The sequence below is a fragment of the Anopheles arabiensis genome, chromosome 3 (assembly GCF_016920715.1).
Source record: "Anopheles arabiensis isolate DONGOLA chromosome 3, AaraD3, whole genome shotgun sequence".
In the NCBI taxonomy this organism is placed as follows: domain Eukaryota; kingdom Metazoa; phylum Arthropoda; class Insecta; order Diptera; family Culicidae; genus Anopheles; species Anopheles arabiensis.
Genome location: NC_053518.1, coordinates 5396506 through 5421607, shown reverse-complemented (window position 1 = coordinate 5421607; position 25102 = coordinate 5396506). Strand labels below are relative to the sequence as shown.

At 48.8% G+C, this 25102-nt stretch overlaps 1 protein-coding gene across 3 annotated transcripts in view; it reads right to left on the bottom strand.

Moving 5' to 3' along the window:
* The window catches only part of LOC120900287 (inactive serine protease scarface), a 32461-nt gene extending 7628 nt beyond the window's left edge, over nt 1–24833 (bottom strand). For all 3 annotated transcript variants that reach the window (XM_040307080.1, XM_040307081.1, XM_040307082.1), the window contains exons 1-4: nt 24423–24833; nt 17149–18199; nt 16489–16742; nt 12041–12193 (exon numbers count right to left, since the gene is read on the bottom strand). In XM_040307080.1, coding sequence (XP_040163014.1) covers nt 12041–12193; nt 16489–16742; nt 17149–18199 — 1458 coding nt within the window. In that variant the 5' untranslated portion in view covers nt 24423–24833. The remainder of the gene's footprint in view (nt 1–12040; nt 12194–16488; nt 16743–17148; nt 18200–24422) is intronic.
* Between the last annotated feature and the right edge of the window lie 269 nt (nt 24834–25102).

Genomic DNA, 25102 nt, shown 5'->3' with positions numbered 1-25102 from the left:
AGCCCGAAAAGTCGCACTAGACAGCTTATCGATCAATCTCTCTCCGTTTGTAAACGCCTCCTTTTTCAGGCGGAGAACAGTTTATGAGCAATAAAAAAGGAATAAAAACTAAATCTAGAGCACCACCCCGCCCGGGGAAAGGAAAGGGATCATAAAGTGGGCTGTGAAATTTGCGATCGCCATTTAAAAAAAAAATCGTTGCCAAATCACACCGAAAACGACCAATTCAGGGTCCTCGTGGTAACACAACAACATTCGAACAGGGAGCTTAACCTCTAGCAAATATGTTTCTTCTCGTCCAGAGCTCCGGACAACTAATTTGCAACCATTATGGCCTCCTCTTTCTAGTCGGCCCCGTCATTTTCTCTACTGTAATTTAATTAACGTTGTTTGTTTAGGAATCTAGCAACAAATTAAGCGTTTTACTGGCCGGCTAGGAACCCGTTTACGGTCACGGCACTGGCAGCACGTTACCCATTGGCACCTTCGGCGGAATGGTTGGGAATGCGTTGTTGTTTGTTGATACTAGCAGTTAATTAAAGGTCGACGATCGCATTTGATGCTTACTATCAACAACGAAACCGTGTTTGTTTTCCTCCTTCAGGCTATCAGCGCACAACCTTGTGGCATTTCATTGCCACAATGGAGGCGCATGATGATTCATTCGGGGATGCAGCATTCCAACACCGTTGCAAGGAGCCGTCTGGCGTGAACCGTTTAAAGTGCGTTTCTGATTTATGGCGTCTCGTGCAAATGGGGTGCAAATAAAAACCTGCTGATAGCAACATTGTCTCCATTTGCCAAACTGGCCCAGAGCTTTGCGAACGAGTGTGCAATTTACCAGTTGTTGCATAAGCATAGACTCCTTTTTTCGGTTGCTCCATGGGCTGGGTGGTGATAACTTATCACTATCACTTAACCCACATGCCTTCAAGGTGGGGAAGGCAAGCGAAAAATGAAACCATAACTACCCATAAGGAAACAGTTCCCTCTTTTCGGGCTTGTTTTTTTCTCCCCATTTTTTTTAAATGCTCCATCGTTAACGCATTGAAATCAGTGAAAAGGAAGTTACACGAGCTGGAATGCAACGAGCTCCAAGCTCCTCCGCACACAAACACACAAAAAAGACAGACAAAATCGAAAGCAAACCCATGATCACCTGTTGCGGAGACACCAAAAACCGGGACGGAGCGTGAATTCTTCATGCCAACCCGCTCCCGAACTCCCGGCTCTCTCCCCCTGTGAGGGACAAACCGGTTCCCTCCAACAGCTCGGCCGGTGCCGCTGGGGAGGAAATCAAAAACTCGAAACACGGCACGACATGGACAGAAAAAAACCCCAGCAAGACAACAGCAAAGATTTGTGAGTGTGTTGTGACAGCAGCCAAGCGTCCTCCCTTGCATATGTGCGGAAAGGGAAGATGAAAAGCAAAAACATCATACAAAAAAGCAGAAAATACGAGCAGAAAGAAAAACCTGCCAAAAAACCGCATTCTTCGTGCCCGGTCATGTGTCACCCGCGGGAGGACCAATTTGTGAATTGGATAAGACCCATCCGCCCGGTTCGTTAACTGCACCACCCTCCCTTCACCCATCCAAGGACCAGCTTATCAACCGTTGTGCCGAATGGTTCCGCTTCCCCGATATAGTGCCCCAAAACGGCTTAATAACTCAGCGATGAACGCTACGTAATTGTGGTTCTTGCGGGCCAGCTCCACATTGGACCATGTTGTGTGCCCTCGAGGCGATCGCTCTTGTTTTGCACCGCGCGAGGTAATATTTTTCTGTATCAAAGCAAACTCCTTCCAAAAAAAAGGGGGGGGGGACCAAAACAATTACACACCGTGTGCGTCGGGTCGCGCATTGACATAACGCGCTGGTAATTTATGTGCATTTCCCTTGTGGCAAAGGGTTGCGGTTGGATGAGGGCAGGACTTGCTGATAACTGTGCGGTAAGGTTTCGTTTTTACTTTTTTTGTGAGGAGATCGATTCGAACGACAGTGAAATTTATAGGTTTTTTAATATGTCAATCGAACAGCATCCGTCTTGGACGAGTTGGAAAGGTCATGTCACTTGGGAGGATAACGTAAGCCAGTGACAGCGATCATATGCTGTAAGAATGGACCGACTGTCAGAGAACATGCTGAAGGATAATCGTTGCTTTTTGGTTGATGACGCAACGAGAAGTCACCAGTTTTCGTTATTACGCGACCAATTAGATTTGTGTATTCATAATGATCCTACAACAAACTCCTACCTAATGAGGTCCACGATACATTCTTCAAACGGTTTCCCAATTCGGTCATAGTTTCCTCGCCTCGTTAACGAACATCTCGCATTCTGAAGCACGTACCAAACACGTCGATTGCATCTTCCCCAAACAGTGAGTCATTACCGTCGCCCGAATTGAGCAATCAAATCATTGACGGAAGCACCCAATTTACGTGGGATTAGCGTACTTTCTGGCATCTCCTTTCACACTTTTATTCAGATCTCTTTTTGATGCCGTCTCTTCCTCCTCCTCCTCCTTCAAGCACATTGTTCGCCAATTTAACCTTGTTTAGACACGACCGAGCGCGTGCTTCGTGCGCGTAGGCGGCATACCTAATGAACCTTCTGGTCGGAGGTGTTCGACACAAGGCGCCTCTAAACACGGCAAGCCCGTCTCGTGCAGCGCTCGAGGGACGGTGGGAGCCCATCCGCTTAATGGGTTGCGTCGCACTAGCGCACTAGCCGACAGCTGCGTTTAGCTGGCTCATCTGTGAGCTGGTTCACATTTTCGGTGTGACATTCAAACCATTCGTCCCCCCCCCCCCCCTGTACGATGTACGATATTAGTTTACCCTTAATATGAGCGGTAATGGTTTTGCGCTGTCAGCGGTGAAGATTTGTCACCGGCACCGTTTTCATTTGCTTCTCCTACCGAGTCGCCTATGTAGGAATGTCAAGTCCGCTCTAATCGTGCCCCAGTGGTCCGAAAAACCGGTTCCAAACGGGCAAAAGTAAAACAGTTTACAGAGAGGTCAGCCTGGTGCAGCATGAAGCGTGAAAAAGTGTGCCAAAAATATTGTCCCATTTTTTGTTTGCCTATTGCTCTAGCACAACCGTACATTTTGCACAAAAATCGCACATTTTCATCGTAGTTTTGCTTTCGTTTACTTTACGCCGCTCGTAAACCCTCTCCTGAAGCGCGGAATAATAAATCGTTTGCACTTTGGCACAATCTTTCGAAATGATCGATAGCGACGCGCTCGTCACTTGAGCGCTCGGTCAAGTCTTCTGTTTGCTCGGCTGCTGACGGTCAATGCTATGTACCGATCGTCTGCGTATACGATGTGAACCGTTCCGCTCTCCGGTGCACCCTCTCCCTTGAACGCACTGACTTTGCGTTTGCGGAAGCTAACAACGTAAGCCGCATGGAATAGGTGTGAATTTGATCGGCAAACAGCACACACACATACGGAGCTTCCAGCCAGGCTTGTTTTGAATGCTTTGCAAACTTCTTTTATCTGGTTTTATGTACTCTTCCTTTCTTGCTATTGTACAGTAAAGGGACTAATAACGTTAGGATGTTATCATACGAATGGTAAACGAAACCATCAGAACAAAGGATTAGTTTGTTCAAACTTGGCCGTCCGAAGCGACACAATCGTCAATCGGCATAAAATTAAATTCCTCATTAAGTGCTTAGCTATCAAATTCGTTCGACAAATAATGAACGCATTTCGGAAGGCACATTCCAATCGTGTTCGAAGGGCTTTGCAACCCTTTCGGATACGGCTTACCGTGCGAAACCATCCCCCCACACACACACTCACACAAGCAGCATTTTGAATGAGATGGTAAACTGATTTGGTACGAAAAAGGAAGGAAAATCAAGTATCATCTTATTTGAATATTCATTCGAAACGCTTGATTAGCGATTCAAGAACGGCCCGAAAGCCCGAGCCCTTGCTTCATTATTTGCTCGTAAAACTGATCGACGATCTTTCACAAGTTTCGGGCGAGCAAATTCGGACAGCAGGGGGACGACGCGGATTGTGAAAGGTTTTTTTGTTAATTTACGAATCGAATCAAGAGGAAGTCCTTCGGATTGGATCACCATCGACCAATTATCGATCTAACAAGACATTCCATCATATGTTGTGTTTGGATGTGTTGGTGAGAAGGATCCAAAACTAAAAACGTTTTCTAGATGGATCGTTGAGAACAAGCTTTTTGAAAGAGAAACTTGTTGATGAAAAAGCCACAAGAGTATGTGTAACCTGTTAACGGAATGCGATAAAAGGTACATTTTCCCATCGAAATAACCGGCCAAAGGAAATCGTGCCCGTGAGAAACTACACTCACACATTGACTGCAAACTGCAAAGATGCACAAAAGGGTGGCTCTCTGACCATCCCCCGTACGTCATTAATTCGACATGCGCATTGTCTTGTTCGGTGTGTACTTAATTAACTGATTAGAATCTGCACTCCATCAGCACCGAGCGTGTCGTTTCGCGCGGGTTCCATGGGCAATCAAGGGTGATGCCGCGTGGTGAGCTTGGTGCTATGAAGCGGGCAACCCTTCGCCGCCACCCGACACAATAGCTACCATTCGCCGTCAAGCCAATCTCCCATCGATTACGGTGAAGCTTTGCGGTGGCCGGTAGAAAAAACGACTTCTAAGCGCTTCCAACGAATTCGCGATACGATCGTATAGAGCAGGGGTCTCCAAACTACGGCCCGCGGGCCGCATGCGGTCCTCGGGAGCCTATTATGCGGCCCTTGGCGGCTTTGTTAAGGTTAAAAGAAATAGTTAATTATTGTGACTATTTTTAAATAAAATGTAATTGTTGCTATTCAGAGACGTAGACCAAGTTTAAAGTATAGAAAGCTATAGAAGTTTTGTGTATCATTATAGTATTTTCCTATAAAGCCGAAATTGAAACGTTCGCATTTGTTACAGACAACGGAAAGATGGCCCTCAACACCATTATACGTGAAGCAATGCGGCCCGCGAACTGAAAAGTTTGAAAACCTCTGGTATAGAGAATCGATTGCAAACGGCCGATAGCGATCGATACGGAAGGCTTCGGGAGGCGGAATGTAGCATCCTAGTGCAACAAAGTCATCGAGCCACGCGTTCAGGTGTCGATCAAAGGTGCTGGACGTGGCAGGCTCCTAATTGCATCCTTTAGGGATGGCTTAGTAGGCATTAATTTGCAGGCTGCGGGGTTAATGGGTTTGGTGTGATCATTGATGATGTTAAACAATCAGTTGAAGGAAAGAAAAACACGTTAGCTTTCGTGTAAACCTTACAAAGAAACAGTTTGTTTATGAATTTTCTATAAAAACCTTAGATTTCAATGCCGGAAAAAATGCAAAAGTGCATTACTTATCCAAAAAACTATTATTATGTTTGCTTGTTCGAGAACAAAATGCGTGCTGCAATTGATTTATAATTGCATTCTATTTGCATGCGTTTACGTAGTGCGTAAGGCTCATTACTTATCAATCAGTGAAGAATGATGCATTTACAGACGCACATGCAGCTTCACTGTAGCGTTTCACTACCCTTCCCGCCTGTCGATTGTGTATGATGGGAAGCTTGATTAATGGCACCGTCGATCGCTGGTTTCATTATGCAACGCGATCATGACCTGTGAAACGAACGCCACCCGCCAACGAACATCGAACAATAAGCTCGCAAAAAAAAACAACAACATTTCGAGCAATTTGAACCCGTGCGTACGTTTGTCGTTCAAAAATGGTTCCTATTGCTCCTAGAGAAAAGCAACACAAAAACCTACCTTAACAGGAGGAGAGCAATAAAGTCGTAATCAGTTTTGGAATTCGGTCAGCAAGCCGTAAATGACACACAAACGCAGGATGGTGTGAACGGAGCACAAAACAACAACAAAAGGTGCAGCTTATTTCACCAATCTCCGATCGATCGCGAAACCAACCCGGCAATCGGTTATAATTAGTCCCTGGTCATCATTTGCATAATTTGATCACGCGTTCGCTTTCCCGATTCGCGTCCCCAGGGGCAGCCGGCTAGCAAATGCGATGTGGCTAATCCGAGGATAAAGCGTCGAACCTTATAGCGCAACAGGGGAGGATAAAGCGTTACAGCGCATGGGAAACGGTTTCGAGTGTGCAATATAATACACCTTTTTATAATGATTTTTAAAGCGACACATTACGTAACAGTTCAAAGATTTGTCAACGTTCGGCATCGTCGCGCCAGAAACAAAGAGCCATAAACAAGTGTATCGGTGCGAAAGATTTCAATTCCATTGCAAGCGACGAACCCGGATCCGAGAACGTCCATTGTATACGGTCAAGTAGCTACCGAGTGGGCAGCGGGTCCGCTTCTTTGCTTTGGCAAGATCATAAACCCACAACAAGAGTTTGGTTAACCCGATTGTCAAGTGACTAATTGCTGACTTCACTGCCGCTCTCTAACGGGCACAATTAACAATCCAGAACGCGCGACCGTTTTCGGTGGCTATTTATGACCGGAAGATCATCATAATCGCATTGCCCCGGGGCAAGCATGCGAATGACGTCTGTTAGTTCCGTTCTCACTCCCCTTGGCTTTGGTCTAATGATTTGAGCAACGGCATCGTGCCGTGTTCAGCGGCCGTGCGAGCTTCCAGCAGTGATTGCAATCGAGTTTCCTGCCTCCGCGGATTCTCAACAATTTCGCGTAATTCCATCGCTCAACACCCCCTGTTGGGTGCATCCCGGTTGAACCCCACCCGACCGAACAGTCGGATCCGGGTTCAAATTATTCTACTCGTGTGTCGAGATTCATTCGCGATGCACATTCGAATGAGGTGTGAGGTTCACGCTTGGCGGGAGAAGCGTGCATCGTGCTGTACAGTCATTAGCGTGATTCGGAGCAATTGTTGAAAAATGCAATCGAAATGCGGACATAGCAGGCTGCCTCCCTTCGGGCTAGATCGGTCTTTTAGATCGTTAATCTCGTTGTTGGAAACAATCTTCCAGTCGGCTGGAACTCTGAGCTTCATGAAAGCAATTGTTGATAACGTCTTAGAAAGGCCGACAAAGTCACACATCAAGCGAAATGTGACGTCCAATGACGGTTGCACCTACTACACCTACACATACCCAGCGAGGCCTGTCAAAGAAATTAACTCTGACATTTAGACAAATGAATTGCGCAACCATTTCAAACCGCACGGTCGTAAACCTAATTTTGCGCCCATCTTAGCGGTCCACCCGCGCATCGACCAGTCCGGGGCGGCCGTCGATCGCTGGGAAGATGCAAATCATTTACCCTACGACTGTCCTGACCTCTGCCACCGGTACGTACGCGCGCACTCTCGCGCACTCTCCAGTAATCCTAATAAAAGAAGAAAAGCAACCGAAGCAACCGATCGAAGTTGCTGCAATCGCAACATGCAGCGGGATTAACGGACGGCGACAGCGCTTGGGCTGCACTGTCACCGCACCGGTACGAGCACCTCGGCCCTGAGTACGTGTTTACGCGCTCGTGGACGTTCCTTCGCCTTTTGCGCTTATTGTGCAATATGATGCCGCCGTGCACCGTGGCGATCATTCCGTCTGCAAAACTGCATCATCGCCGGTTCGATCGATTCTCTTCAGACCGACCGATCATCATCAGACCGCGGGCTCGTCTTCACCCGAGGGACTGTTGACCTGGCTTCTTTCCCCCCCCCCCCTCGGAGAGTATAAAGCAACAAATTTACACACTCACACAGGGAGAGACAGAGAGAGAGAGGTGCATAATGAAATGCCAATCCAAACATGCAAAACGAGTCAACCGTTTCTTGGTCAGTGTGACTTTTCGCTTCGTTTTTATTGCGCTCGCACTGGGTTTCTAAGTTGACATCGAACGTGCACCGTGTGTGCGAAAGAAGCGGAGAAAGAAGAAGCGTTGCGTTCCGTTTTCATCTTTCTCTTTGGCGTGCTGGAGAGACCCTCCCCCCGGGGTCCGATTGGGCAGCCCGCGGGTTGCAACCGATGCTGCAAATCACAATCCACACCCTTTCAGCGGGTCATCCTGGTCACGGCACCGACAACAAAAGGCCCGGCGGTGACTTTCCGCGGGCCACTGCGGGGCACTCCACGATGAAATCATCACCAATCGAACTACTGAATCTGCATGATGATTGGATGTACGGTTACTTTCTGCTGATGGAATCGACAACCCGGTCACCGCAAGTGTCCTTCGGTTGCAAAATTGCAACTAACAAAAAAGCTGCCGAACAAATCTAACCTTTTGCAGAAAGGGGTCACACTGGTGGCGTAACAGGAGAAACGGACGAGGCACACACACACATACGAGCGAAACCTTGGAACTGCTTGCTTCGCTGCCACGAAAGTAGCGAAAGTGTTGAAACTGAAAGTGATTCGCAACGATCTTGAACTTGAGCCTCTTCACAATGTTGCTTGATTGCGGCGCGCAAGCTCTACTATCCGTAACGAAAATCTACAAACAATTACTTAGCCAGTACAAAAAGCAAAAGCTTGAATTTTTTGACCGAAAAGAAATCGCACTTAACCTTATTGCAGGAAATAAATCAAATTAATCTCGCTACCACCTCGAGTGCACCCGTGCATCGAATCGTTCAATCAACTTCATCCTCCCGCCAGCGGCAACCAAATAACGCTTAATAGTTGTCATTAAGCCCACATCATCTCCGGCACGGTAAAAGCAAAACGAGCGAAACATGCACTCATTGCACCATTTCCTCGCCACCGAAATGCGCGCCATTGCCTGCCCGAACTTCATTTCACTGTTCTTCATGGGTGCTGCGTTGCATTGCGTTGCGAGACGCTTTTTGCTTAATTTTCATCAATTACAACTTAATGAAGTGGAATAATATGCTGGGCGTACTGGCGGTACTCTCTCCCCACCCCTTTACAGCAACTTCCAAAAGCCAATCGATCCGTTTCGAAAGCGCTACGATCGATAAAGTAAAACACCACGGTTCCTCCCCCGTGAACGAGAAACTTGCACCGGAGGAGCATAAACAGCAAAAACAAGATCTCGATCGAAGGAAGGATATGAATTGACGATTTAATTTCTGCGAATAACTGGGCTGTGCCTTTTCGTTGTTTTGCGGTTTTGATCGACCCCCGCGCTTTTGTATGTTCTTCTTTTATCGGTGGGTTTTCCTTGCTCCCGTTGCGCTTGATTTGCGGACTACATGCGGCTGTGTGTGGTTAAAGTTTCTCATTTTCGGTGAATATATTGAATGCTTACGCTTCGAAACTGACCGCAGCGTGTTGGGTAGAAGTAGCTTTTGCAGTTGCATAATTCTACATGCCATCGATACAACATTTCTCATATTTCATGCCGTAAAAGTGGTAGTAAATGAAGTCCACTACTCAAACGGTGCCACTCACTTGCTTGTGTGGGCTTCGTGCCCAAACGCACGAGCCAATAATCACCTATTAAGAGACCATAATCACCTTCAACAGGCTAAACAGCGCCGGCTAAACAAGCTGTGGCGGCAAAAGCAAAAAGTCAATCTAACCTTCAAATCTAGCCGTCTTCGAAAAATAAAAATAAAACACCACCAAAACACAACACTTTCCTCACTACAGTTGTCACCTTTGACACTGAAACGCGGGAACGTTAACACACGCACTCGCGTATCGATCGATCGTCAGCTTTATCGATCGGTCATTATCGAACCCGGGGTTGTTTACTGGATGGGGAAAACCACCACAAGTCTTTAACCACTAATGATGTTGGTGTAAATGTCTCCTTCAACCTTTGAGTAGCTTGTTGTGTGTGTTTAGACCAAAAAATAATCTCAACCGTAACCTCCGAATTCTTGGGCAAACAGCGACAACCTTGCTATTTTCGCAATAGAGATTATGATGCCCAAAAAAAGGCACCGTTACTGTAGTACCAGCCTGGAGCTCGGTGCTTGCTGTTTTCCATGCCTCCAGCAAGCTCGACAAACTCGACACAGCGCGTACCTTGGCATTTTTGAAAGTCAACACAGCAGTTGCACACCTTCCCTATGATTGCTTCCAGCAATTAACGCCTAGAGGAAGTTCACTCGATTTGCACTCAGATTGTTCTTCCCACCACACCTCGCATCACGCAATGTGGGAGTAGGAAGTACACCTGCACAATCTATGTACTAATAGTCCCTTCAGTTCGCCTACAGAAGCGAAACGAAACCTTACTCCCGCTTGAGGGATGCGGGAGCTCCGGCGGGCCGCGGGACGACACTCTTCTACACACTAACGCACCACGCCGAAAGTCAAGGTTAAGACAACATTACCATCGGAACGGCGGCATCATCGTCAGCCGACATCTCATCATCGTCTTGTCGCGCTCCGCACGTTCGGGGTTGGCGATTTGGCGTTAGGTTTGGTGTGCGTTTCGCAGCCTCCTTCCCTTGTCTTCTTCATTCACCAACCCCAAATGGATGTGATGGTATTCGCGTGCTACTTCCCTCCCCAAAAAACAACAACAACAACCACGCGAAAGCGCACGCGTGCTCAGCTCGATTACGCCATCGCTCAGGAATACCTTTGACGTCATCGGCGGCAGCGGTGGTGTTGGTGGTGCGGTTAGGCTGGTTGGAGCCGATGCTCGCTGGCTCGCTGGAAGTGGCCGATGACGCCGATCCACAGCTACCGGTTACCCCGCACACAGGGAAAACTATCCGGACGCTCTTGTTTGTTGGGTGAGTGGGTGAGTGACCGAAGCGAAGTCGTCGTCCCGCTCGAAGGCGAATAAAAAAACAACTAAAAACAACAAGCGACCACAAACGTGTCAGGACTTTACGTAACTCCGGGAGGACCTCCGTCGTCAGCGTCTCATCGCGGCTCCATCCTTGAGGGGGGTAAATTAACGTTACGCCAGTGGCATAAACAAGACAAACGCTGCCGTACGGCCGGGCGAATCCTTGCCGCTTGCGGTGCGGTTTGCGCTGTCTTTTCGCTTCCTTTACGGCCGACTCCTTTCCGGCTTCATGCTTCTTCGTTTATTAGTTCCCTATCAACGCGTCGATATCTCCGCGCCACTTGACAGTGGCGAACGCCCCGGTTAATGTTGGCTACGAGTCCTGCTCGCGCGCGCTCGTAGGTCACCTCGTTGCAGGAACGTCGAATAAAAGGATGCAGACTGGCAGTGTGGAAAGGAAAGGTCTCAAGCGAGACCCCCTATTACGCAATCGACCAATGGGTCGATCGCAATTATATCGTAGGCGTCGCCAACGTCCTCGTGTGCTCCGCTCCTGCAGGCCGACTGACTTATTTTTTTGTTTTGTTTTCGGCTCCTCACTTTCTCTCGATCACGTTCGCACAGGATGTCGAGTGATATGCTACTTGATCGCCAATCGTCAAGTGAGCGAATGAGAGAGAGAGAGAGGGAGAGAGGGAGTCGAAGAAAAAAATGAAAGCAAATATACATAAAACATTTCACACCACTCACACTCCCCTTTCGTGCCGTTGCCCGTGGCAACCAGGCAAGAGTGATGATAGAGGGATCGAAACATACCAAAAAACGGGCTCCCACTCCTCTAGCAATCGATTGGAAGTGACCTACAGGAGAGGACACACTTTACCAGGTTTTCGTTTCATACCCCCCCAGAGAAAAGTGTAACAAGACTCCGGCGCCAGAAAGAAAACAGCTAAAGTTTCGTAAAAAAAAACCCCAGCGCAAAAAGGAAGGAGAGCGATTGTTTGACTCTTTTTTGGGCGAGACCCCTGAGATCCCTCCATTTAGGCTTCACTTTTGTTGGTCACAACCGGCGGAAGCCCTTGTGGCGGGAGGTGAAAAGTCACCCGGCGAACGGCAAGGCCGTCTGGGGACGTTCGAAGGCAATCCTCGCCAAAAAAAAAACGACAGCCAACCATTAAATAAGACAGGAAGACATGCTGGCAGGCTATTGGATAACATGAGGTATATCTGTTGCCGAATGTTCGTTCCCCATTGGAATGGGGGCTCGGGCTCGGGAAAGTGAACCTTTCCTTGCACCAGACGGCGAACGGCATTTGTTTGCGGTGGAGAACGGTGTGCCCCGGCGTCGACTTACCGGTTGTCTCGTGGAGATGGCATTCTGTGCATCGAAGTTCAGCAGGCCGTTGTTGCATAAGCTGGGCGATACGCAGACGTAGCTGTCGTCCGGGCAGCGCGTGGCTGGCGTCGGCCGAATCTTACAGCACTGTTCCGTGGCCGAGTTGCAGTTCTGTGGAAGATGGGACAACAAAAAAACCATATGAGTTATTACAGAAAGAAGTGACAGAAAGTGTAAAGTCTACGTCAAAAGATTCCTGTCAAAACAATTGAACACATTCTAGCCTGGCAACTGTGGAGTGTGATGTGCGCGCTACTCACGCATTCCCTCCAGAATGATGTAAATAATAGTGTTTGACTAATGCTGTGTCGCTTAACGCGAACAGCCGAGCACAAAAAAACACACCACAAATCAATGAATATTTATGCATGGGAGAATTCTTTTGAGCAGACGTTCGTGCAAACAAACAGGTGTGCACGAACACACACACAGACACCTGGCAGCTGCGTGTGGTTGGAGATTTGCCAAACGTTCTCAAGACGCACCCCTCGTGGAAGGATGACTAATCGAACGGTACCGATCGTCGTATCAATGCCAAGCGAGCCGTAATTTGTTGACATCGATCATCAGATGAAGGTTGTGTGTGTGTGTGTGTGTGTTTTAATCCACCGTTTTCGAGAGCAGGAAGTGAGCAGTATTTATTGAGGTGACATCAGTTTCAGACAACCCCTAAACTGCCTTCCAAAAATCCATCACAACCCGTTTTGAGGTTGATGGTGAAATATTCGGAACATGGAATGGTTTTCCCAAGGCTCCGAACCTTCCCAGACATTAATTTTCTTCCCCGTTTTCGTGACTGCGAAGTGGAAACATTTCCTGCACCACACCCAGCATCTCCCTCCCAAGCATTCACCAGCCCACAGCCGACTGGGTGATAAATCGCAACATAAAGAAACACGAAGATAATCTACTCATTATCTCGTTAAAATGTTAATCTACTTCCTCACCTTACACGTGCGCGCTTGTGTGTGTTTGAGATTGCGTTTCAGCACCACCCAGCAACGCACACACATTTGATGCAACGGGGCAAGCATGCGAAAACATCATTAATATCCATTGCCAACGCCGGCGTAGAAGGTCACACCGAATCGGAGCCCAAAAATTCTACACCAGCGTACCTTTCCGCCAGCTCCGTACCGTGCGAGCCCCAAACCATTCGAACGATGCGAATAACATTTCTCCCACAGCACCCAACCCAACAAGCCAACACTTCACACGATCGTGTTGCGGTGGTTTGTTTACGCTTGCCTCTTTTGCTGCCATCGCTATCGCGGCCCTTATGCATCGCATCGTGTTGCAAACAGCATGCAAAAATGCATGTCTACGATACAATCGGTCGTTTTTAACGAATACACCATCTGATAAAGCACCGTTTGGCCCACGACGCACCGCGGTGACTGGTGGGCCAAAGACGACGAACCCGCAATTGAATGGTTCGTTAGCAGGCGGCGCGCACGCTTCTTCGGAAGCTTCTCGGTCGTGGCTGCCAGCAGCGATTGCAGTGGTTGGTAAAATTATCCAAAACATGCTACAGTCAACCGGTGCTACAGGTGTACCAGAAGCGAAAAAAAGAAGCTTTCAATCTCGGCGTGCGACAGGTGCAATGTCCTGCGTGTGCAATTGCAGCGCCTGTCAGCGTGGGGACGATCCGCTTTAATCAGCCCGCTGAGCGATGGATGATTTAAAAGCGATTTAAATGGCACCCATGTTTAACCTTTGCGCGTTCTAGCGGTGTTTGTTGCGCTTTGGCGCCATTAACGCTTCCTCTACGATCACACACACACACAGTGACTGACCTGGCACGCAGTGAAGGTGGTGTGTTGCACCGTTGTTAGATTAATTCCCAGCAGGCTCCTCCGGCAGGCACTTCCCTCCATCACGACGATGGCACGCACGCGTAAACTACCCTTCAATGACAGCGCAAACGACAGGGGCCTGTTCGAAGATGTTCGAAGCCGTGTGCCGTGCTTGAGCCCCCGCTTGCCTCTTCCCCTTTCCAGTGGAATGTGCATCTTTCGCAAATTTATCGCTCGATGATTCCATTTTAATTACCGTTCCGTTGCGCATTGGCAGCGCTTGCTGCGCCCGGGGTGCCATCGAGGAGTCCGAGTCGGTTCTCGGCCCTGGTGGCTACTGTTTCGCCAGCAATAATTCACATCGCAACCCGCTCCTGGTGGGATGCACCCGTGGACACGAAATGGCAAGGTTGCTTCATTTGAATGACAAATTGAACGGCGGACGCCGGTTGCGCATTATGCAATAAGGATGCAAATTGTGATCGCAATGTAGCGGTGTGCTGACACGACGATCGCTTGATTGGAGGTACAAGATATGTGAGATCGAAGCTACTTTCGTATGGATTCCGCAATGAGTGTGGCGACTAGAGTTTTATTGCCGCAAACAGTTGTTAGCTCTTGTAGTTTTCCTCTATTTTGGGAGCGTCCTGTGCCTCGGAACCGTTTGCATCTGCAAGCAGTACTCCTCGTGTGCCGGACATGTGCCACGAAATTGGTAACAAATTACCATCGCGCAACAGTCGCTCGGTAAAAGAGGCCGAAAACGGGAAACGTGACCAACAACTGTACCCATAAACACAGGTACACGAAAACTCCAATTGCACACATTCATCTGTCACATTCAATGGCCATTTTCTTTTCAGCGAACGAAAAAACAAAACCCAAAGTTCGCCCGGAGCACGTGCGCACGTCGCGCGAAAACCAATTTATCTGACAGAAACGACGCCGTCCCGGATTGCGTGAACTACTTTGGCGTTGCTTCCACCGTGCGGCTGTTTGTAGCGGCTGTTTTGCTCCTCTCAACTTGGTAGACGCATCAGCTGGACAAACCTCACGCGGGTTCGGTAACACGAGGTGAAACCAAGCAAAAAAAAAGCTCAGAAGACAACATTCCAAAACCACAACAACCCGACAACAGGAGCAGCCGCCAAAAAAAAACGAAGCACCAACGCACCGGTACAGGGAGCTTCACCAAAAAGGCAACACCGACTGCGGACTACGTAGGCATGCGCGGATTGGGCCGTTAATTTTAGATGCGACAGACAGCGGAAAACGGGCAGACAGAGGCCCCCAAAAACGCGTCCGCTGACGGCGTGTCACATTTCGCGCATTCCGCGCTTTATTGATATGTCACTTGATTCGGTGCTTTGCTGTAGTGGGATGAGACATTCGATGTTGTGTGTGTGTCTGTGTCCCGCACTGTGTCTTCTATGATCCCCCAGATGTAACGCACGAGGCGTTATATGTTATATCATGCCGGCAACGACAATTTAGATGATATCCTATCAATAATGGTCGCCTGTTTCGGTTGGTGCCGACTGGTAGATTCCGAAGTTTCGGAACGTTGCCCCAAAAAAGTAGGTCATCCGCCACCCTGGCCCGAGCAGATCAATCGCCGATCGACGGTTTTGAAGCGATGTCAATTATGAAATTATTAATCATTCACCGCCCAGGCTTTGCCGATAAGCGAAACCGCAACGCGTCTTTTGAAGTTTCGTTTCGTGGATTAAAATGTTGCGCATTGAGCTACAAAGTGCCGGCATGTGGTACAAATGTCACGCCCTCACCGTTCTAGGCAATATGGCGTGCGGCGGTGACATTTCAATGAGCAGCTGGGTAACGAAAAAAAAGGCAAAGAAGCAGGCTAATGATCACAATTCAATGAGTGACGGTGAATAGCTTTACAGCGCATTAACAGCGACACAAACTGCTCAATTTGTGTCACTTGGTACTACATTGCTTGTCGAACAACTCCAAGATGAAGCATCCCTCGAGCAGTGCATTAAAAGTGAAAGTTTAATCGACGATTCATCACCCGGAAGGGGCGCCAGTGAACGGACGAGTAGAGTGACCAATCATGGTCAGCACGACGACACCAACGTAATCCATTGGCCTACTAACACACAAGTCGGGGAGTTATGGTGGGTTTATTAGTATACCCAACGGAACCCCCAGGTGACATCTTCTCCAGGCGATCAGTCACTCTGGCGATGGCACTACCCCACACCACCCCGTCAAATGTCAATACCACTCAAAACAGTAATACGAGTGCAGAGTGGAATTCCACACGCACGGCCAAGCGATTAAGCGTACTTCATCAATCATTTACAGCAACTGACACTATCGCGCGGTGTGTAACCTATTCTTCGTGCGCCTTTCTCAAGGTGTGCGTGTCGTGAGCACGTCGGTTGAATAATTCCCTCCAATTACCATTTCGATTGGAGTGTGCCGAATGCCACGCTCGAGCTTCTTCAGCCCTCAGCTCGAGTTCTGATTCCAATCACCTCACAGTCACTGCTTTGATACCTTGTTATTAATGACATCCTTCCACATTCTTACAACCTACAAGGATGTCTTCGCTTTGGAGTTTAGGTAAACTGTTGTTCCTACCTGATTGTTCGTGTTGAACAGGTTCAGCTGCGACTCGTCGACGAATCCATCGTTACAGTACTGGTTCGGGGCGCAGATCTTGCTCGGCTCGTAGCACGGAATCGTTTCCGGCACTGGGTAGTTGTAGCCGTCGGACGTGAGCGTCGTTTGCTTGAAGTACGGGCGCGTAATCGTGCCGGTGGTGATAACCTTGCTCGTGATGCCACCGTCGGTACGCTCCTGCGTCTTCGTCACCGTCGTGCCGCCGTAGTTATCTGCGACGTGCGACAAATTGGGAGCATTAGTTTACACGTGTTTACACGAGCTGTTATTGTCCGTATTTTGCTATCTCCAGTATTACTACCAAGCTTGAAATCTTTACAAAACTTGTTACCAAACGCATGCAACAAACAAACTCACAACAACTACTAATAAAACAGAAGCGGATAGAGACGAAATGAAATGGAGAAATTGAGACATCAAACAGTTGTCTAATCTACAGGCATGCAAAACTACTTCCTTATCGATTAATCCTGCCCAAAACGCTACTGACTTGCTTTGGGAGAGGGGGTCTCTTTCGAGAGGGTCCTGCCATCCCCAACTCCCCCCTCCGCTTGTTATGGCTGAAAACTGAAATCGGAGTTAGCGGAAAGATAGAAAAGGGAAAGCAAAGAGGGTTACTTGGTGTTAATCCGGTCGTCCTGGTAGCGGTCCCGACGACCGACGAGGTGGAAGTACTGCCCGGCTGCCCCGGCTGCCCCGGATAGAGGTTAGTTTGGATAGTATTGGTACGCTGCGTATCTACGTTAGTCTGTTTAGTAATGCCGACGGTGGTGGGAGGCACCGGCCGGTTAACGTTCGAGGTGATGGTGTCCGTCCGCACGCCGGTCGTCGTGCTCTGGATGGAGGTGGTGGGTGGTGGCGGCGGAACGGGCGCAACACCGGTCGTGGTTTGCGTTTTCGACTGGCGGATGATCGTGGACGTGCGCAGACCGCCGGCACCAACGCCCGGCTGTACCGTGCCCGTATTGACCTGAGTGTTCGAGGTGGTTGAACTGGTTCGCGAAGAGCCGGCTATGACGGCGGGCTGGGCCACGGCTCCCTGCGTGCCGAACGTGCGGCTGGACGAGCTCTGGCTGATGCTCGTCCGCGTGCCACCGATCGTACCGGCCGCCCCGCCCGCTGCCACACCGGCCCCCTGGAACCCTTGCGTCTGTGTGCCGATCGTGCGGGAAGCCGTCGCCGACTGGATGGAAGTAGTGGTTCCGCCCGCTCCAAACGCTTGCCCAGCCTGGCCGGACGCGGTGCGCGCGGCCGAAGCTTGGAAAGCGCTCTGGGACACGGTCTGCCCACCGGCAACACCTGCCGCACCCGCTCCCGCCGCCCCAGCAGCAGCACCGCCGGCCGCACCACCATCGTCACCATCGGCACTGGGCGGCTCCTGGACACCACCACCGATTTTAGTAGCCTTGAACGGGGTGTCCGGTGCCACCCACCAGAAGGTGGTTTGCTTCTTCTGGTCATGCGGGATGACATCGGCACCCCCCGGACCGCCACCGCCTGGAGCCTGTCGCTTAAACTGCTGAACATTACTGCTTGAGATCTGCGCCGACACCGACTGGAAGCCTTGACCGGGCGAGAAGAACTCCGGACGGTAGCTTTGGTTCAGCTGGCCCGTCGCCAGCCCCGCTATGCACAGCAGCCCCACCAGGGCCCTCGTTCGATGGTTCATCTAGGGTGAGAAAGAGAGAGAGATAGAAAATATGACGATTAAACGCTGCACGACACGAAGCATCCAAACAAAGACATCTTGCTGAAGATGCAGAAAAACGGCACGAAACTCCCTCATTAACACACGCCAAGCCAACGACATTCTTCTACTGCCGCTACATTGGTAGTTCTATTCGAAAGACTCGTGAGAAGCAAGCGACGAACCCTTTACCAATTCCGCATCGAACTTTGAACGGGTGAGCGGCTTCGTTTACGCAACGAGCGTGTGTGTGACTTTGTGTATGTGCGCATCTCATAATGTCGTGCACACAATAGCACACAGTGTTGCTAGAGCATCGCCCACATCTCCCTTCCAGCTTGCACAAGAAGAAGAAGAAAGAATAACAAAAAACGTTCTCACCAAAAACACTTTAATGCACGCGCCCGACCGAGCCGTGGGGAACGGAAAATGTAAAGTTGTTTTGGCGTTTTTGATTAGCTGTGACCACCAGAAGACAACGGCAATGGAGTTCTTGCAGCAGCCAGCGCTCCACACGCCCGAGGGGCCAGCGAGACCTGTTCCATCTTTGCCAGCAAATCGGCGCTAATCGATTTTTAACCCAACCACTTGGTCCACGTTTAGCGGCAGCCTGCCCCTTTCCTCGAGGGCCGAAGGCCTTTGTCTCGACGAGATTATCTCACGGATAATCTTCACGCTCGCTTGGCCCTTTCGGGTGAATGGTTGTGAATGTGTCAAAAGCCTTTTGTTTGCAGCACCGGTAGCAGCAGCCCTCATGCGGAGGAATGGTTGCAACAGTTGCGGTCCTAATCGCTCGATATGCTAATAATTCGTGCATCGTGCCGAGATCGCGAGCAACAGCTTCATTAGACCACCGTTGTTTGTACGCACGGGTTAGTGGATGTTGCGAAAGTCGCATCCGGAGACGGACAATTTCCCAACAGCCTCCCAACAGCGGATCTGCGCTCTTCTTTGTTTAATTTACCATTTTCTAGCTGCTTAGATCTTAGATGATCGTTTTCACCTTTATCAAAACGGGCTGTAGGTCCATGTGCGAGGAGGGCCGGAGCAGAGGAGAAAACCAAAAATTCCACTATATTAACTTGCCAACCTTGAACTTCGTCAGCGGCCTCTTTCCCCCGGCTGTCGGTGGTAGGTGATGGGGTAGATGCGTGAAGATGATCATCTTCTCAACTTGTTTCTTGATCGCCGCGATCGGAGTGCTGTTTTGTTGTGCTGTTGTTCTTCGCTTGTTATTTTATGCTTCTACTACAACCTCTACGCTTTTTAAATTCACATTATTTACGTGCCGGCGCGCGCTCACTCAAGCCTGCGGAGCATGTTTTGGCCGGCCTAGCTTCTTTTTAACGTGCGTTTTTTCACCTTCTTTCCCGATCGCGAAGGATCGAAAAAACATTTACTGTTGCCACCAGGGTGCACGAATAAAATTAAGTTAACATTAAGCAGCAAAATCACACACACGTTCGTGCTGCTGCGACCTTATGGATGCGGCGCGATCACATGATCACATGGGCACGCTGGCTGGCTCATCTCATCTCCGGAAGGGAGCGCGCGTGTGGATGAGCAGCTTCGTGTACGCACAGCTCCGCTTGACCTTAAGCCACGGAAACGGCCGACAACCGATTGCCCTACAGGGACCGGTATCGTCACCGAAAGGGTTTTTCGTTTCTACACGGCGGAAGTAAAGACCTTGTGCACGCCTCCAAAGCGTCCGCTGTGCGCCTGTCAATCCGTCCGCCATAGGTGCTATATTATGCTGCCCATGCTATTTCGGTGGGTAATTTGAAACCGTGGAACATTAAAAAATATATTCCCGCTTTTGTTCGGCAAAGGCTATCAAATAATTATGCGCTCTAAAAGGAGGATTTTTTCAACGTACGATCGTTTGTCGCCTCCACAGTTCGGTGCATCGCAGTCGTACGGAGTATCGTTTTTATCGCGGTGCGCATCTGCCACTTGAAAGAATAAAAAGCTTTGTCCCCAAAGATGGAGCTGTGGCCAAACAGTAAACCCTTTTGAGCAAACAAATCACCCTCGGCCGTATAAATCAAAGTCGGGAGTCTCGAGATTGCTGGCAGCTTCCTCGATGCTCGATGATGATAAACTGTACGGAACAGTGCATTGCTAGATTGAACCCATCCTGAAGGGGGAGATCTCTCTACGCGCCCACCGCCGATGGTTATCTGGTAGCCGTAAACCACCTTGCCTATCGCCACAATTGCCAAGGCTAGAGTGCTTCAAGCATCTCACAGCTGCTAACGGGCAACGGATGATTAGCTCGATGAGAATGCGCTGATCAGCTGTTTGGTTGAGAGCAACGGGGCGGTTCAAAGAGCAAAACGTTTGATTCGTTCTGCGGATGTGGATCTATTATTTTTTGTATACAATGTCTCTGCTTGGTTGGGAATTAAAATGGTCGAAGAATCAGAATCGTGAGGTCAGCACCGAAATTGACATCACCCAGGGAAGTGAGTCCAGCTATGCTTAATAGCTTCAAATTACCTCAATTCAAGGAGACGCTCTGGTGCCTAAAACACGCACGATTAGCCTGAAAGCTTGATGAGAATCCATTTATTTTATTTTATTGGCTTCATCATACAGTTTCCGTGTTTTATTTCTTCCTTCTTTTGTCTTGAAACGGTTGGCTTATTCCCTTTGCAACGCTCTAGTGCCATGTGCTAAATGCAATTTAACACCATCAATCAACTCATCGCAACTCTCTCTTTTGAGGTTTATTGTGTCACCGACCAATTAGTGAAGTCGCGATAATTTTCAATCACACACGCCCAGTGCGCCACAAACATCCTCTAAAACCCACGGTCTGTGGCATCGTGATCCGCGAGAGCGGCAAGAAGGAAAGCATCACCGCCAGAGTTGTTGATCTGTCCCGAAACCAGTAATCTTCTAGTCAAATTTAGACCTACATCGATTTCGGAATGGTGTGAATTGGTTAGTAAGAAACAAAGATTAACGATTGTTGTTACATTGTCAACGTGCTTGCCCGAGCAATGTGCTTATGCAACCCAACTCGAAGAAGAGCTGTAGACAAAGGCGATTGCCCCATCCCCATCGCTGACCTAGGGCACGGGAAAAGTGTGAACCGCTACGAATCGAAACGGGTCACATCGGTAGACGAAGCATCCAAGCCAAAATCAGGATAAAGAGGAGTCTTCGAGCGTACTGAAGGCAGCGAGCCTCAGCTCCAACCGGGACGCGAGGAAGTGGATTGAAAATGCTCAGTAGAAAGAAATGGCACAGTGCTAAAACCAGTTCCACGGCGTTGCATAAGCGAAAGCGTTTTACTAGCCGTGGGTCCGTTTTTTAATCGTAAGTTCCTTTCCTTTTCCCCGAAACAAATTGTAGCTGGACCAAGCTCAGCACTAAAGGCACGCCAACAAGCGTCCATTCTAAATGCCACCCAATCGCTGTCTTTGTGGCACAACCCCTTTTGTAATGAAGAAAAATAGAGTTCGCGTAGGATATACGACGTTTAGCAATCTCACACGGCGGACCCTTCCCGGGTCTGAATTAATTTAGATGTTATAAAATGAAAATAAAAGCCACCCCTCGTGCGCTCAATAGAGCCAAGCAAAAAGGGGAGGATACCAAGCAGCGCATCACACGAACAAAACAACAAAAAAATGCTCATATTTTTCCCTCAAAACGAACCTGTTGTCCGTCCGCCGCGTCCTCGAGAGAGGATGCGTCGATGGATTGGGTAATGTGCGGCGTCGGTTCCGACACGATAGAGCCTTTCCTCCAAAAATAGCGATTGATTAAGCGCTATCGAGATGCCGGCAAGGCTTGCGCATTTGCCTGCCGTTTCGACTTCAACTTGACCTTACCGCACCGGGCCCGGGCTCGGGCTGGCTGCGCATACGCATAAGCTGGCCGTCCAGTTTTTGGGCCCGATCGGCACGATGTACGTTTTCATAATTTTTCGTCTATTTCTTTGACACACGGAGAAGATTGCACACCATCAACAGCGATTGATCAATAGAGGGAAAAGCAGAGGGTTGGCTGTGGCCGTTTTTTTCAAGCTGTTGTTGCTTCTCTGGGCTTCACCCCATCTGTTGTGTTCAATGTGAATTGACAATGCATAAGCGTTGCGTGCGGCTTGTAGCGCAAGAGGCGGCTTTGTCGCGCTGGGCGCTTGAGTGAAAAATAGTAATTCCGGCTGGCATTGAGCTTCTGACTGTGCCACCGGGCAAGTAAATCACTCATCGTCGAGCGGGCTTGACCTTTCCTGTTGCCTTCAGCGATAAAAGATGAACAGAAATACGTGTACGGACACAAAAACTGTGAATTGAACATGGTTCGATTGGGCCACTCTTGCCTGCCAAATTCTTCTAGCCAAAGCAGCGTCCAAAATTTAACCGAGAACAATTAAATAATACTGTCACCCAATACCATTTAACCATTTACACAACAGGCGGTTCCAATTTCTTCGCGATCCTGTTTCAACCATCCTACTCGAATACGTCGAATCAAGTGAACTGGAGCTGGATATTAGAAAACTAATAGCCAGCTAATGATGGTCGTTAAAAACACGGTTCGAACTTTTGCCACCCGTTCGTGGTGTGATACCGCCACCCGCCCGAGGGGAAACAGGAATAAAGTGTCAATTACAGTTGCATTATTTAATGCTAACACGACCGGGCGGCACAAAAACCCGCGCCGAGCGCTTTGAAAGAGGATAACAACATCAGCTCGATCTAAAACGATCCCGACACGATTACAGACCCTGACCATGCCCTCGGGGCGCATGTTTTTTTCGCCTTCTTGCCGTATTCCTTCGTCCGTTTGCTCTGTGGCATTTTAAGCCGCGCGGAGACTTGAATTTTTCGACCAAAGGCGAGCGACGAACAAAAGAAGGAAAAAATCAAAATAATATTCATCGTGGCGTAATTAATGATACTCTAATATTATGTGTCCAACCCCCCTCCGCTGCTGCACTCGAACTCGTTCGGGATGGGAAGCAGCCAGGCTACCAGGCTACTCATAACCCGAACAGGAGACACACGTAAGGAAATGGATACTTTCACAAACTTTGCGAGAAGGTTGCGATTCCCAACCGACAAGCGGCCCGGGAGCATGCAAGGGGATGGTGAAAGAAAGAGATCAAAGTCAACGATAATTGAAAGTGTTTAATCAATTTCGGATTAACTCGCAATCCGTTGACACGCTTGCCCGCGGGCTGTCGCGATTTGTCCCTGCCGCGTGGTAAGGTGAGATGGCTGAGTGTTACAGATACGGTCCGATGGGATCGTTTTATCGGCACGGAGAGAGAACGGGGCGGGCCGTACACTTTGGTCCCGGTCGTCGGTACATGCAAAGATTATGGAGCACACACACACACACAAAAATTAGTCCGATCTTTTGGCGGACACAAACGGATGTGTCATGTATCTCGAATGCGTTAGCGATCAATCGAAGGTGATTGTGTAGGAGTTGAGCAATCTTGAAAGGGTGTCGGAGTGTTTGAACGGTGTTGGGCATACAAAGAGCTGCATTCACAAGCTCGTAATACATTCCAATTCAAATGTGTAATTTAAGAAATCAATAAAAATTGAATTAAAAAATATGATATTAACTTTTTTCAACACCTTGCTCAAAGTTTCAAATTTTTGTATAGCGATTGAAGAAAAAATTCAAAAATAATCTAAACACAACCAGAATACACCAAAATATCAGCAAAAGTTACTGAAAGCGTCGATTAATACCGCTCTCATTCATGGATAACACGATAAGTGCTATTATTTGCTATCGAAAATAAACACAATGCAGTTCCCAAATCACACCCATTACATGCTTCACTACTGAGTGCCAACATCATGCCTAAGGATCGTATCACTTGGTCAAATTTCACTTCTTGCTAAATAATCGCAAATTGTTGTCAAATTCCAGACGCAACAAACACGATATAGTGATGAAGCCAACGTTCGTCGCTTGACGTCAGTTTAAGTTTTTCAATCGGTTCCCGATGTCCTGCTGCGTGTAACCGAAATTTCTGGATACTTTTAAAATGGATGTTGAAAACGAGCGGTAAGTGAGGCATAAACCGTTCCGCTTTAAAACCACTTCAAGCGTGTTTCGTCCAATAATGTCACAATTGATGAAATGTTCACTGTTTCACTGTTGAATTATTCCAGCTTGTCCTTAATCTATAGCATGTTCACCATTTAATCAACAACTTGATGCTTACTTTGAAATATTCTCACAGCGCTCCAACTAGACCGAGAATCTTGTCACGAAACTCCAAACTGCACTGCACACTACTGTTCGCCGCCGTTCAGCTGCAACGCACAGAACGTATCAACACTTTCGCTTCCGTTTCACTCTCCGAAGCTCTCGGCACGGAACACGAGCCGTTTTCTGTTTTCACACTTGTGTTGTTCTTGGTCGATTCAATTCGTCTGTACTTTTTTCAATTTTTTCGCATACAAAAAAAACTCCCAAAATCACTGTGCACTGCTGCGGTCCATGCAAGGGTGGTCCGGGTTACAGGTACGGTACGCTTCTTGTCACTTCGACCCGGGCTTCGACGAAACCAGGCGAGTCGCTAAAACGAACGATTTTGGTGAACGACCACCTAAACTATGAGTGCGGGTCGCCAAGATCAACACTTTATATATAGCCCGTGTGCCCGTGTGTGCCGGCGGCGGGGATTTCCTTAGCGTCCGGGGTGCCCGGTCGCCTCCGATTTGTGCGATCTTTCTCTCACTCGGGACGGTTTGGCTCGCGGGGAGGAAGCAGATGAATCCGGGTGGAATTTGGCGCGTGAGTGCCCGCCAAACGTGGCCCGAGTGCTCAGCCACTCAGACTCGATCACGGACCTAGAAGTTACGATCGTCATCAGCATCGCGATCTTTGCTTACAACTCAC